At 32.6% G+C, this 15,149-nt stretch overlaps 1 protein-coding gene across 1 annotated transcript; it reads left to right on the top strand.

Annotated features, from left to right (window-relative positions):
* Nucleotides 1-14,477: 14,477 nt before the first annotated feature.
* Nucleotides 14,478-15,137, top strand: LOC141640176 (uncharacterized). Its single transcript, XM_074449062.1, has one exon. The coding sequence runs from the start codon at nucleotides 14,478-14,480 to the stop codon at nucleotides 15,135-15,137; it is 660 nt and encodes a 219-aa protein (XP_074305163.1).
* Nucleotides 15,138-15,149: the final 12 nt, after the last annotated feature.

Below are 15,149 nucleotides of genomic sequence, written 5' to 3'. Positions count from 1 at the left end.
GATAATGGGCTAGCCATACATCAAATCGTGGTGTATAGGGTCACAAAAGTGAAAACCTCTTTCGTATCTTAACAAGTTTATATTCTTATTTAGAGTTTATGCACTTAATAGTCACAATTAAGTACAACTTTAAATCCAAAAACTAGATTGAGTACACAATTACTCTATCTCTCGACATTATTGTTGCTAGTCGTCATATTCTAATCATCTTATGTGTCGAAAACAATGATGAAAACTTCCACTGGTTTCTAATATTGACGAAGTGGTACTAGCAAAATTTATGTTTAATCAAATAAACATTTAAAGAAGAAGATCCTATTAGATGTCCCACAACTAATTTATTGATTCTTTAATAATTTGGGGTAGTTTCCTTTCTTGTGTCCAACATTTAAGACAATGGAAACTTTATCGGTCGGGATTGATAGGTTTAGTATCGTCATTCTCAACAACTTTACCTTTAACATTACCTTGTATCAATTCCATTATAATCTTTACTTCTTGAACCTCGTCCTCATCTTAACGGTTTAAGAGAATGCTCCCACTCATTTCAATGAGTCTTTGCTTTGAGAAGCAAAATTGAATTTATGAAGATTACTCTTCATTTGTTCGTTTTAGTCTTAAAACTTTCATTGGAGTGGTTGCGATATTTTAGTCAATTACGAATTCCAACAAATCTAATTACCAAAACAATTTATCATTTCAAGGTACTTAATTCAATTAAGTATATGAAAGACAATCCATTGTAAGTAGATGTGTTAGTCAAGAATCAAAAACCTGTTTGATAATGAATAACTTTAATCTATACTCTCTACAAGAGATCCTAAGCAATGGTTCATTTGAGGTTTAAGAAGCAAATTCATATTTGTCTTTAGTTACGATGTTATAATGGAGAAGAATTGTGGTAAAGAAATATAACAAAATGATAACGGAATAATGAAAACTAACACATTCATCGTTATAATAATACTTGTAAAAGAGTATAGCATTTACATAGTGACCTCTACCCAACTATGATAAATGATTCCAAGATCCAAATTCATATTAACTTGGGCACGGTGTGGCCGATAAAACCCTTATCAATATAACTCGGTGGATTAACGCTTTAATCGATTCTACTTTTAGAACTCTTGGTCGATAATATTACATTAACATTTATCTTTAGCCCAAAACATATTCAACAAGGGCACGGTGTGGCCGATAAAACCCTTATCGAAAAACTTTTGTTGAGTTCAATCCAAATTTCGAATAAATGTGTCCATGATCCAAACCCACATTAACTTGGGCACGGTGTGGCCGATGAAACCCTCATCAACATGAATTCGGTGGATAGACATTTATCACCCACTTCCCCTACGTAACAAGGTTTGTACCCCGGTGTGGCCGAGTGCACTCCCTCACGAAATAGGTTTTCATGGTTTCTACTATTTGGTAAGGCTAAGTCTCAATTGTTTATTTTAGCGAGAGGTCATGTCAATTTATTATCTATCACGTTTTAAGTGAACTAAAGCAGTGAACTACGATAATTATAATTGACACGGTCGATATACTCGATTAAAAGATAATGCATGTTTAGTTATGGCGATTTAGCGATGCATGCAACATATAAATAAATTGCAAAGCATAAAAATAAATCCTAGTATGGCCTTCCTAAAATATAAAATCTAATTAACTATTACATATTCGGAAACCAACTCCATTGATCCCTTGAACTTCGGTTAAGGCACGCATCTCGAGGTAACACCGTCTTTATGTATCACCTTCTTGAAGAAATCCGTCTTTATGGAACTCCGGAATAAATAAATTACATAATTTCCTATTATACATTTGTAATTAAAATAAAATAAATCTATTAAATTACAAAACGGTGATACGAGATCACAAAAATTACAACCGAATCGATATTCCCATACATTTCGGGTAATACCAATTAAAACTAAGGCCATACTCAGTAAAAATTACATAATTCAAAAATTACATAAAATAAAATTATGACAATCATAAATAAAATGCAGCATTATAATATGTATGAACATGTCCAATTTTATGCCAAATCGCCTTTAAGGTGCCAATATCGTATATTACACGGTTTTTACGGATTTGCGTGATTCAACGTTTTATAATCACAAAAATACATAAATTCATATTTATGCACAAGTTAATTACCCCAACTTTTTAGGACTCAAAATTAGTCTTCACTAACTATTTGACTATAATTAACTCATATTTCTTAAAATTGTTCATTAATGGACCCAAAATTACAATAAAATGCTATAAACTTCAAATAAATCACAAAAATTTCAAATAAATTCAAAATTTGAAATTTAAACTCATGAACATTCTGGAAAAATACCATGACACTCATAATGTTCAAAAACTTAGGTTAAAAATTTCGAAAATTATCGGGAAAAACAATGTTGCGGTTTATCGGATTTAACAATTATAATCATAAAAACATGAGAAAAATTATATTCACCAACTTTTCAATTTTCGATCTGAAAAATATAATAAAATGCAACATGCGACGTTTTTCCTTAGTCATGAAGTATGTTTTAGCAATTTTTCACTAATTAAGTCACTATTTATGCTATTTTTCATCAAAAATCCATAAATCATGCATGAAGACTTCATTATAGCCTATTATTTTACACACATCTTGTAAAATTGCATGTGACAACATACTAAATTTATATGACCAGATTCGAAATATTTCTCATATTAACCTATTTTTCATTTAAATTCGATTTTTAACATGAAAAATCCATATTTCGAGCATAAGAACTCATAAAATTATGAAAATTTCCAGATCATCTAAAAATGACATTTTTATCATAAAAATCACATTTTAATGCCAATATTATATAAAATAAACAATAAAATTCATAAATTAACCAAAATATCCTAAATACATTTTAGGATCAGAAACTTTAACATGCATAAATTTATTTTGTGATATATCATAATAACACAAATTTTACAAGTTTTATATGTTAATCGTATAACTCGGAAAAACAATAACCGATTTGCATGCAAACAACCTTGAGCTCTTGATACCGCTTGTTGGAAATCTATATCTCATATTCTACATATTCTTATATGTTTCAAATTAATTTAGTCATAAAATTAATTACTAAATCTTATGCATGCAAACTAAAATAAAAGAAGATAAGAAAACATTTTCTCACCATATGAATTTCGGTCAAATGGGCACCAACAAGATCTCCTTCTTGTTAGTTCTTGAGCTTTCCAATATTGGATGAACATACATGACCTCAAAGTAGAAGCCCTCCAATTAGTAGCACCCAAGACAATCCCTTAATCCCACAAACTAATATGTACTAGATATTTGTAATGTGGTTTACCTTAAAATCTATTACTAATACTCATATACTACTTTTAGTATTATTAGTGTATGATTAAAACAAATTAGATTCATCAAACTTGATTTTGTGATGAACAAGAGAGAGAAAGGAGTTTTTATCAAAACATGAGAGAATGATGAAAATTATGAAGAAAAATCCTCTACACTACTTACCAAAAACCGGTTGGTGTGTGTATGTGGACCAATTTTTCTTTTTCTTTTTGTCTTCACAAGACAAATTGGTGTAAGGCTTTTGCATGGTCAAGTCATTATCAAGTGTCATAGACAAAAGAATAAGACAAATGAACAAGACAAAATTTCCAAGCATGCCCACCTAATTTTCGGTTTCTATGTTGTAATATGGAGTCCATTTTATTTTTGTCAATTGTACAATTGTATGTCATGTGACATGTGACATGTCTTATGTCATGTTTTAATTTAAAATGCATATTTAACAAATTAAATATCATTTACAAATTAAATAAATCATATTTAACAAATTGACTAGTAATATAAAATTACTTTCTCATAAAATGATCATTTAATTACTAGTTAGTATAATTCACAACCTCTTGAAATTATAACAGACTTATCATTCTCATCTCACGTGTTTCGCAAACACCGATTAATTTTAGTCATATAACTTCCTAAATTACTAAATAAAATCTTATTTAATCACATTAGAATAAGATGTCATTTTCTCTCTTATGATAATAATTTGTTCAATTTTAAGGAATTAATTAATCTGTATCGGCATACAAATAATTAACCTTTTCAATTAAGGGAATCGTCCTTTAGGTGTGAACTCAAGGGATCAACTGGTCACCACCGTCGCACGACAGTAATGTCAAACTCTAGCCAGCCAATCATTACCGATATGTGTGGACCAGTTGACTATATATATTATGTATCATCCCTTCCGTATTCTTGTAATGAGATTTAATAATGATATTTAAATCATGTGATCGCACTATTGTTGAGGACACATTTCCCAACACTTGTTTCCATTGTTGAATTTTCTTCCTTTCTTTCCCTTCCTTTTGAACCATTTTCCTTTAGTTGCAAGAGCTTGCTTGCTAGGACTCCCACTAGTTTCGGCATCCCTTTCTTCCAAAGATAAGGATCCCATAAATTTAGCGAGATGGTCTTCCCGAGACACATTCACAAAAGATCTAGTCATAGTAGGAGGTATAGAGGAAGTAATGAAATTAAGGTTTCCATCGGAACCGATCCCAAAAAGAAGCTCTCTAGTAGTATCGTCATTTTAACCATATTTGTAAACATTTTAAACAAGTTTCAAACATTTATATAGTGACCTCTACCCAACTAATATAAATGATCCCGAGACCCAAATTCATATTAACTCGGCCACGGTGAGCCGATTCATCCCTTATCAATATAACTCGGTGGATTAACTATTTAATCGATTCTACTTCTAGAACTCCCGGTCGATAAAATTACTTTTATATTTTTTTTTTTGCCGGAACACATGCGACTACGGTCACGAATATTTCCCAAATATATGGGGCAATTCCTCATCCAATGTCCCATGCCATGACAATAATGGTATTCATCATCAACTTTGGCTCCTTTGGTAGTCCCACTAGCCATCTTGTTTCCATTTTTGAATTTTCTACCTTTCTTTCCCTTCCTTTTGAACCATTTTCCTTTAGTTGTAAGAGCTTGCTTGCTAGGACTCCCACTAGTTTCAGCATCCCTTTCTTCCAAAGATAAGAATCTCATAGATTTAGTGAGATGGTCTTCCCGAGAAACATTCACAAAAGATCTAGTCATAGTAGGAGGTATGGAGGAAGTAATGAAATTAAAATTTCCATTGGAACAGATCCCAAAATGAAGCTCTCTAATAGTATCAAGATTGTTGTTGGAGCAAATATCGTCAAATAAGTTATGACAAGACTCAATGGTAATAGGTGTTGTTGCATTAGTAGGATCCATTGCGATATATAAACTACAAACATGGAGGTAAAGGAAATATTAACATTTGTCATTTAATCATACTTGCAAACGTTTTAAACAAGTTTCAAACATTTATATAGTGACCTCCACCCAACTATTATAAATGATCCCGAGATCCAAATTCATATTAACTCGGGCACGGTGAGCTGATTCATCCCTTATCAATATAACTCGGTGGATTAACTCTTTAATCGATTCTACTTCTAGAACTCTCGGTCGATAAAATTAGTTTAATATTTATCTTTAGCCCGGAACACATGCGACTACGGTCACGAATACTTCCGTTGAGCTCAATCCAAATTTCGATGTAATAACAATTTACTACCCACTTACCCAACGTAACAAGTTTAGCACCCCGGTGAGCCGAGCCTACTTCCTTATGAAATTGGGATTCATGGTTCTACTATTTGGTAAGGCTAATTCTCAATTATTATTTAGTGAGAGGTCTTGTCAATTTATTATCTATCACGTTTTAAGTGAACTAAAGCGGTGAACTACGATAATTATAATTGACACGATGGATGACTCGATAAAATAATATGCATGTTTAGTTATGGCGATTTGGCTATGCATGCAAACATATAAAACAAATGCAAAGCAAAAAGATAAAATCCTAGTATGGCCTTCCTAAAATAGTAAATCTAATAAACTATTTACAAATTCGGAAACCAACTTCTTTGGTCACTTGAACTTCATTTGGCGCGCAGTCCAAGGCAACACCGTCTTTGTTGGATCGCCTTCTCGAATGGCACTATCTTCAAGGAACTCCGGGATAAAAATTACAAAGCTTTTCTACTTTATACATTATAAAAAGAAAAACAAAACTAAATAAAATAAAAGTGATAGGAGATCACAATAATTACAACCGAATCGATATCCCCATTCATTTCGGGAAATACCAATTAAAAACTAAGGCCATAATAAGTACAAATTACATAATTCAAAATTATATAAAATAAAATATGACAATCATACTAAAATGCAGCATTAATATATATATAAAACATGTCATGTTATGTGCCAAATCGCCCTATTTAAACTAATATCGTATATATTGTCCGGTTTTATGGATTATTGTGACAATTAACCTATTAAAATCACAAAAAATTACAAAAATCACAGCTATGTCCAAGTTAATTACCCCAACCATCTTAGGACTCAAAAATTTAGTCTTCACTAAACATTTGACAATAATTCAACTTGATATTTTATTATTTCTCTTTAAACATCTATTATTCATAATAATAAAGAAATAATTCCCAACTAACTCATAAAAATTCGAAAATTTCAAAATCATAATTTTGTATATTTTGGAAAATTCCCAACATTCCAAAACTTTAATAAAATTTGCCCTTAGATTATATTAATTTATTTCACAAATAAATTGTATAAAACATAATTTTAACCCTTTAATTCAAAATTAAACATAAAATTATGAAATAAATCAAAATTAAAAACTTTGAATATTCTAAATGAGTTTCTTGAACGTGGAAATGACAAATTGTAAGCCCAAAATCGAATTTTTATATTTATGACTATTAAAGTTGTTATTTATCAATTTATATCTCATAAAAATTAATAACCACTTAAATCATACGGAATTTAACACACAACTTTAGATCTGATGTTAATATCATATATACAACATTGGAAAAAAAATTCATGCCATAAAATTCATTTTAGCTATTTTTGCTAAAATAGTCACTATTTATTCGATTTTTACTTCTAAAAATCATAAATCATGCAAAATAAAACCATTTTATTTCAAAATTTACATACAGTGTGTAAATATTACATGTAAAAACATACTAAAATTTCATGGGCATAGACGAAGTCTAACTAATTTTAGTGATTTAAGTGACATTTTATTCAATAAAATGTAATAAAAAAATACCAAAATCATATTAAAGAGCAATAAAATACCATAAATCATCAAAATGACCTAAAATCAATTTAGGACCAGAATGTTTAACATGCAAAAAATTTTGTGGCCTTTATCATCATAAATCACAAAATAGAAGTTTTATATGTTAACATATTAACTCGGAAAAACAAAGCCGGTTTGCATGCAACAACTCTTGCTCTGATACCAATTGAACGATTCATTAATCTCTTATTAGACATCTCTAATAACTAAGTGATTTAGTTTAGTCATAAAACTAATATAAGATCTTATGCATGCAAAACAAATTAAATAAAAGAGAAGAATTAGTCATTCTTACAATGGTGGCCGAACAGGTTTATACTAATTGGTCTCCTACCAAATTAGTCTTCTTTAAGAAAAACCGAGTGCCCCAAAAAACTTTAGATCCAATTGTAAGATCTACTCCTTAAGGATTGTACCAAGGTAATCCCTCTTAATACATTTACTAATTTTATTACTAGAAATTAGTAGATGTTCCTTTAAATTTATCTAATATAAATTATTACTACTAATAGTAATTAGATCTTAATATTAGTATTTTAGAATGATGTTCTTATTCTTTTTCTCAAAACAATATCAAAGGTTTTGTTTAGAGAGATGGATTAATTAGAATGAATGAATAATTCTAAATGAGAAAACAATTTTCAATTGTATAATAGGGAGAGTGGGTACCGGCACCCTTGGGTTACCCAAGGCTAATGCATGCTCCTAATCCTACAAATTGTTCTTCACAAGTAATTGTAGGTTTGCATGCCTAAACCTAATCATAATTAGGTTGTCTTAAAACAATTAAGATAAAGCAATATTGTCTCCCACTATATGGAGAAACCGGTTCTCCATTTATAAAATGGAGTTCCATTTTAACTTTGTTATTTTGTCAATTGTAGTTGTGACATATGTTACATGTTATTAGACATATGTTCATGTAATTCATTTTTAACATATTAAAAATCATTACATAAAATAAATCACATGCAATGACATAAATAACAATATATGATTTAATATATATAAAATGGACCATTTAATTATAATTCACAACATCTTGTAATCATAATACATTATTCATTCTAATTATAATTATTTCATAAACAATAAAAACATCATCTAATTTAAAGGATTAATTAACTTGTATCATAATACAATTAATTAATTTATCAATTAAGAGTGTTACCCTATAGGTATGACCTTAAGGGATCAACTGATCACCGCCGTCACATGACAGTAATGTCAAACTCTAGTCAGCCAACCATTACCGATTAATGTGGATCAGTTGACAATAAAATTACTATCCCTCATATATTCTTATCATGAGATTTAAACATGTGATCGTATTATTGTCGAGGACACATACTCCAACACTTTCTCTAGGCATCTTTGGACTGGTATTCTCACTTGGCTTGGCATACCACACAGAAATTTTGATCCTGCAAAGGAGCTGCTCTGGTGTATTGAAAAGAAGCATGTAAGGCACTAGAAAAATGGATGGTTACGCTGCTATATTGGAGCTGTTTGCTACCATATTTGGGCTCAGAGAAATGCTAGAATTTTTCTAGGAGCTGAGAAAACTGCTGCTCAACTTATTCACACTATCAGACTTGCTGTTAGTAGCCGTATCTTAGGGAAAATTCCTAGTAAGGATTATGAAAAGGCTGCCCAAAGGTGTGGACGCGGGCCCACGGGGGTCGCTCGGGTAGGAAGCGAGCAAGCTTTGCATTTGTTGAGTCGCCACCAATTAATTGTGGAAAATTGGAAACCGTTCGAATACCTCGTGCCACGTCAAGACACAAAGTAGTGACATGAACACCAAGAACTCGTTACCCTTAGCATTCTATGTCTAGAATGACTCTCGTGGATGCCAATGAACACGGATGTTCACAGAGATCTGGAGTAAGGGGTGAGGGTACGTATTAGGAAGCTCTTTTGATCGAACACCTAATCCCGCCCGCCTCGATAGCGGCCTCTACTAATGATTAGGGAAAATCGTCTATACTCGATATGTTGAAGGTTATATGTATGCAATGCAACATCCATTAGATTAATCCTAGCATGTGAGAATTAACTAAGTCGGTAGACACGTAATTTAACATGCATTAATGTCGAGGTAGAAATTTAGGTTAATAGCATGTGAGAGCATACAAACAATATGATAATAAAGAAATACAATAAAAATACAATAAAGAAAATTACAATAAATTACAATGGTTTGATTGATTTACGTCGAAAATACATTTAAAACGGATGGTTTCAGAAAAGAAAAGGAAAACAAATTAACGAACAGGTTATTAGTGATAATACGAGTAATAGTTAATTAATACGTAATTAATAAACTAGGTCAAGGCAGAAACGGGAGTTCAAAGATAGAACTCAACCCGGAACAGGCGCACCAGAGCCGCGTCCTTTGGAAGAGGCGCAGCAAATGCTGCGTCTGTTCCTGACTTCAGTTCTGGCTGTGAAGCCGGAATTGCAAATTGTTAATATTCATTGGTGAATTTAATGCTCGATTATCGATATTTGACTCGGATGGAAGTGATTTAACATATTATTTACATATGATTGGGTCATAAAAACAATAAAACATGAATGGAACTAATTAGGAAGAATTAATAAAAGTTTATTACGGGATTAATGATGCAAATTAACAAACTAATCAAATTAATTAAGTTATGAATGACGAACAATTGATGATGATGACGATAAACAGATGAAAATATACCAATGACGAATTCCAGAGACTCAATATGGATGAATCAAACCTCTAAAAACCCGAATTTATTTTAATGACGAAAACCCGCAAATATGAATTATGAGGGATTTAAGTCGGGATTTAATGACGATAAATATTGATGATTTACATGTTAAAGATATCATTCTAAGATTATCGTGTTAAAGAAACATGAACAATTGAAGACGAAAGAAAACAAACAGACGAACAAAAGACGAAGGAAGAAGAAAGGAAGCAGGAATTGCGGTAGCCTCAGGAAGAGGCGCAGCAGGTGATGCGTCCCTTCGAAGAGGCGCAGCAGTTGCTGCATCCTTTCTCGACATTTGTCTCCTGTTAATCCGTAAAAATGGTTTGAAATAAGGTTTTATAAATCGGTTTTGAACGTGTTTTCGACGTAAACCTTACAATAATGATTACAAAAATAAAGTACAATAATAAAAGAAGGGATTTACACCCTCAGACTTACATGTTTGACGAAACGAGATTGACTAAGTTAACTTTTAGTGATGCTCGACTCGAATGTACGACGAAAGTGCCCTCTAAGAGGAAATTAAACAAAGTTGATTAAGTTGATTGATGTGGAGTTGGTCAAATTGGTCGGTCATGCAAAACGAGGCTGGTACACAGAAAGATCCGAGCTTACGTGGTCGAAAGTTCAAGCACGTAGACGCCAAAAAGCAAGAGCGTGGTCTTAGAATGCAAAGGGAGAAGAGAAGGGCGGACACTCGCGTGAGAAATATGAGGAACGAAGGCTCCTATTTATACTAATCACACGAAGGAATTAGGGTTTCGGAGAAACTTTGGAAGTGAATCTCGAAAAGATTTGAAAATACGCAGAAAGGAACTTGGGAAGAGGCGCAGCAGCCACTGCGTCTCTTGGAAGAGGCGCAGCACCTGCTGCGTCCTTTTCCAAGTGGTTTCCTCCTGCGGAAGAAAGATTTCCGCGTTTCTATTATGGAATTGCGGTTTGATCTCAATTTCCTTAATATTTTATATAATATTTCCGGGATATAATTTACCAAAGACATTAAAAGATTGAAAATATGGAATAGAAATATCCGGAACATTCCAGAATATTCTGACTCGACATTTTAAACGGTTATTAGAAAATGAAGACGGTTTTTGACCCGCACTCCAAATGTACTCTAATTACTGTCAAAACGACCGTTTCGGCGCGTAGATGGCGACTATGAGGTAGACACAAGTGTTTGAGCTATCACCTGACGATAAACTTACGAACTGTCATAAATCGTTCCGTGTACGAAACATGCGGCCCAATCATCACCGGGTGGCTTGCGGGAGGTGCAGAAATGAGGTATCTACAAAAGGCTAAACTCTCTCTAAGTTTATGCGTTATGTCATAGGGGTTATTCTTTGTATGAAATCCTTGTTCATTTTCTTTGCCCTATATGGATGAATAAAATGAACTATAATTTCTTGCAAAATAATAATAATAATAACAATAATAATAACAATAATAATAACAATAATAATAATAACAATAATAATAATAATAATAATAATAATAATAATAATAATAATAATAATAATAATAATAATAATAATAATAATAATAATAATAATAATAATAATAATAATAATAATAATAATAATAATAATAATAATAATAATAATAATAATAATAATAATAACAATAATAACAACAATAACAACAACAATAACAACAACAATAACAACAACAATAACAATAACAATAACAATAACAATAACAATAACAATAACAATAACAATAACAATAATAATAACAATAATAATAACAATAATAATAATAATAATAATAATAATAATAATAATAATAATAATAATAATAATAATAATAATAATAATAATAATAATAATAATAATAATAATAATAATAATAATAATAATAATAATAATAATAATAATAATAATAATAATAATAATAATAATAATAATAATAATAATAATAATAATAATAATAATAATAATAATAATAATAATAATAATAATAATAATAATAATAATAATAATAATAATAATAATAATAATAATAATAATAATAATAATAATAATAATATCCTCTCCTTCTTCTGATCTTGTTGATCTCGATTTAGTGTGTAATTCTGCAAACTCTTTCGAATCCCCAAATCGTACTTCTCTTTCTCTGAATGACCTTATTGTTGATGCAATTCATACTTCTGCGAAAAAACCTAAATCATTGTTAACTCGTAATGTAAATCAAAGTAATCCTGCTATAATTTCTGCTAAAAGGAAGAATTCTTCGCTTCCTGCTACAACTGAAAGCAATTTGGGTGCATCAATTGTCGAAAATTCTACTTCTGATGCACCAACTTCTGTAACTTGTCATGCTTTTGGAAATGTCCCCATTGTTGTTGAAATTCCTGCAACTTCTGCTGTGACAATTCCTTCTAATGTTGTTTCTACCTTAACCGATGCTTCTAGTACTATTGAGCAACATGTTGTATTAGAACCTGTTTCTGTTGCTAAGTCAGGGGAGGGTAAAACACCTGCAGAACCAGTTACATCTCCACCTCCTAAGTGGTCAGAGGTTGTGAAACCTAAGAACCAGATTGGAATGAGTTTATACTTTCACCAGACTAACCCAGACTCAAATGAAATTGATGTTGAGTTAGAAGACTTTCAAGAAGAACCTATGATTTGGCAGTTTACTCTAATGGGTCATGTGATAGGTCTTAAACCTAAATTGGACCAAATGATTGAGTTTGTGGACAAAAGCTGGGGAAACATTGCAAAACCAGTAGTCCAATATTTTAAGAAAGGTTGGTTTAGTTTTAGGTTTTCAGCTGAGGAGGACATGAATAATGTGTTGAAAAAAGGACCATGGAAAATGGGTTCTTATTCTCTCATCCTGAAACAGTGGTCACCATCTTTTTCTACAGTCATGGAAAAGGTTTCTTCAATTCCCATTTGGGTAATTTTCCCTGATCTGAATCCTTATCTTTGTTCTTCTGCTGTACTCAGCAAAATGGCCAGCAAAATTAACAGACCCATGTTTGCTGATATCCCAACTACTTGCAAAGCCAAGCTCTCATTTACTAGAGTTGTGGTTGAGGCTGATATTTCCTCACCTCTGCCTGACCTTGTCACTCTGAATACGCCTTTTGGGCCATCTGAACAAAGAATTGACTATGAATCGATTCCACACTATTGCACAGAATGTGGGAAAATGGGACACCAGGTGAAATTTTACAACAAATGAAGGCTACTGGGCCTACAAAACATCAAAAGCTGGTCTATAAGCCTAAACCTGCTGCTCCCAAATCTTGTATGCTAGGTGGTAGCTCAGTGTTTAGAATAATAACAGGACTGCTCCCTCAAATAAAGGCCTCAACTCCTAGCCTGACAGCTTCTAATCAGTCTGTTTTTGCTGTAAAACATCTAGAATGCAGCAAGAAGGAAAGAGTGATGGAGTCTCAAATAGCCTTGAAGAGAGACCAATCACTACTTTCACATGATCAGCTAGTTTCTACTCAAATGGTGACCCATAATAGATTCTCTGTATTGGATAACATTGGTGCCACAGAGCTTGATAATTCAGCTAGTACTCTAAATGTGGATAGTGACCCTTGCCTGCTAGATGGTACCTCGGCTGTTTTGGGAGAGGAGCATGCACATCTAGCTTCCTCCTCTTCACAGACTCCTGAAATGCATCAAGAATGCATCAAAGGGGATAAGATGCTTGAGCCTCAAATAGCCTTGAAGAGAGACTCTTCATCTGTTGCACAGATTACTGTTCTGCAGGACAAGGGTGTGAATGTTCTCCTTACTCCTGCTATTGATCACACTTTGGAAATTGAGCCTTGTCTGCTAGGTGTTTCTTCAGCAGTTCCTAGAGAGGGGAATGTTACTTTGAATAGGCCTGCAGACTCAGAATGTCTTGGACTAGGCTTGCAGCTACCCACTCTTGTGGCAACTCCCCCTTCTCAGGCTACTGAACTACACTCAGGATGCAGGAAGGAGGATAAGATGCTTGAGGCTCAAATAGCCTTGAAGAGAGCCTCTTCATCTGATTCCCAACTTGTTTTTGATACTAGACCAAGCACTGTTGCTCAAGATCCTGAGCTTAGTGCAGCTGCTCTTAATATTCTACATATTAAGGAAGAGCTTAATAGAGGGATGCACATAGGGGACCCTGCTGCTAATCTACATCAATGAAAATTGCCTCTTAGAATGTTAGAGGGGGAAATGATCCTCTCAAACAAAAAGAAGTATTGGATTTACTAAAGGACCACAAAGTGGATATCATGGGTGTCTTTGAAATAAGAATAAAGAAGAATAAGGCTACTAAAATCATCACAAATAAGTTCCATGCCTATAATGTCATCTGCAATTATTCTGCTCATGTTAATGGGAGAATCTAGCTTGTCTGGAAACCTAGTACTATTACTATAACTCCTCTAATCATTCATGCTCAATTCATTCACTGTGCTGTCTCCCATCATGCTACTTGCCAAAATTTTCATTTAACCATGGTTTATGCTAGTAATCATGCCAGGGTTCGAGATAATCTCTGGAAAAATTTGATTAATATTAGCTCTACTACTAATTGCTGGATTATAATTGGTGATTTCAATGTTGTAAGAGATGTTCTTGAGAGGGTAAGCAATACTCCTTCTTGTCTGGTTGACATATTGGATTTCAACTTCTGTCTTCTTAAATATGGACTAGATGATCTTAATAGCTCTGGATGTGACATGACCTGGACTAATAATCAGGATATAGCAACTCTAGTTTGGTCTAAATTGGATCGAGCCTTAATCAATACTCAATGGATGGCTCAATTCCCAGCTACTGCTGTTCATTTTCTCTCTTCAGGTATATCCGATCATTCTCCTGCACTTGTCACTGTTTTTGAGGACAAGTATGTGGGGCATCGATTTAGTTTTCTCAACTACTGGGTTGACCATCCTAATTACCATGATCAAGTCCTTGAAGCCTGGCAGACTCCTGTACAAGGATCTCAAATTTTTACTTTGTTTAGGAAGCTTAATGTAAAAACAAAGCTTCAAGCTCTGCATAAACAGAGTTTTTCACAAATTCAGAAACGAGTAAAGGATAGCAAGGAGGCTCTTCATGACTGTCAAAGACAAATTCAGGCTAATCTTCACTTGCCCGAACTATATGAATAGGAGAAGCTCCTT

Source organism: Silene latifolia, unplaced genomic scaffold (genome assembly GCF_048544455.1).
Source record: "Silene latifolia isolate original U9 population unplaced genomic scaffold, ASM4854445v1 scaffold_73, whole genome shotgun sequence".
NCBI classification, from domain to species: domain Eukaryota; kingdom Viridiplantae; phylum Streptophyta; class Magnoliopsida; order Caryophyllales; family Caryophyllaceae; genus Silene; species Silene latifolia.
The sequence above is the reverse complement of the archived record's forward strand: the minus strand, read 5'-3'. Positions and strand labels throughout refer to the sequence as shown.

Bases quoted from the DNA above. Each gene is read 5' to 3' on its own strand.
- LOC141640176 (XM_074449062.1), top strand. From the start codon at position 14,478: ATGGTTTATGCTAGTAATCATGCCAGGGTTCGAGATAATCTCTGGAAA.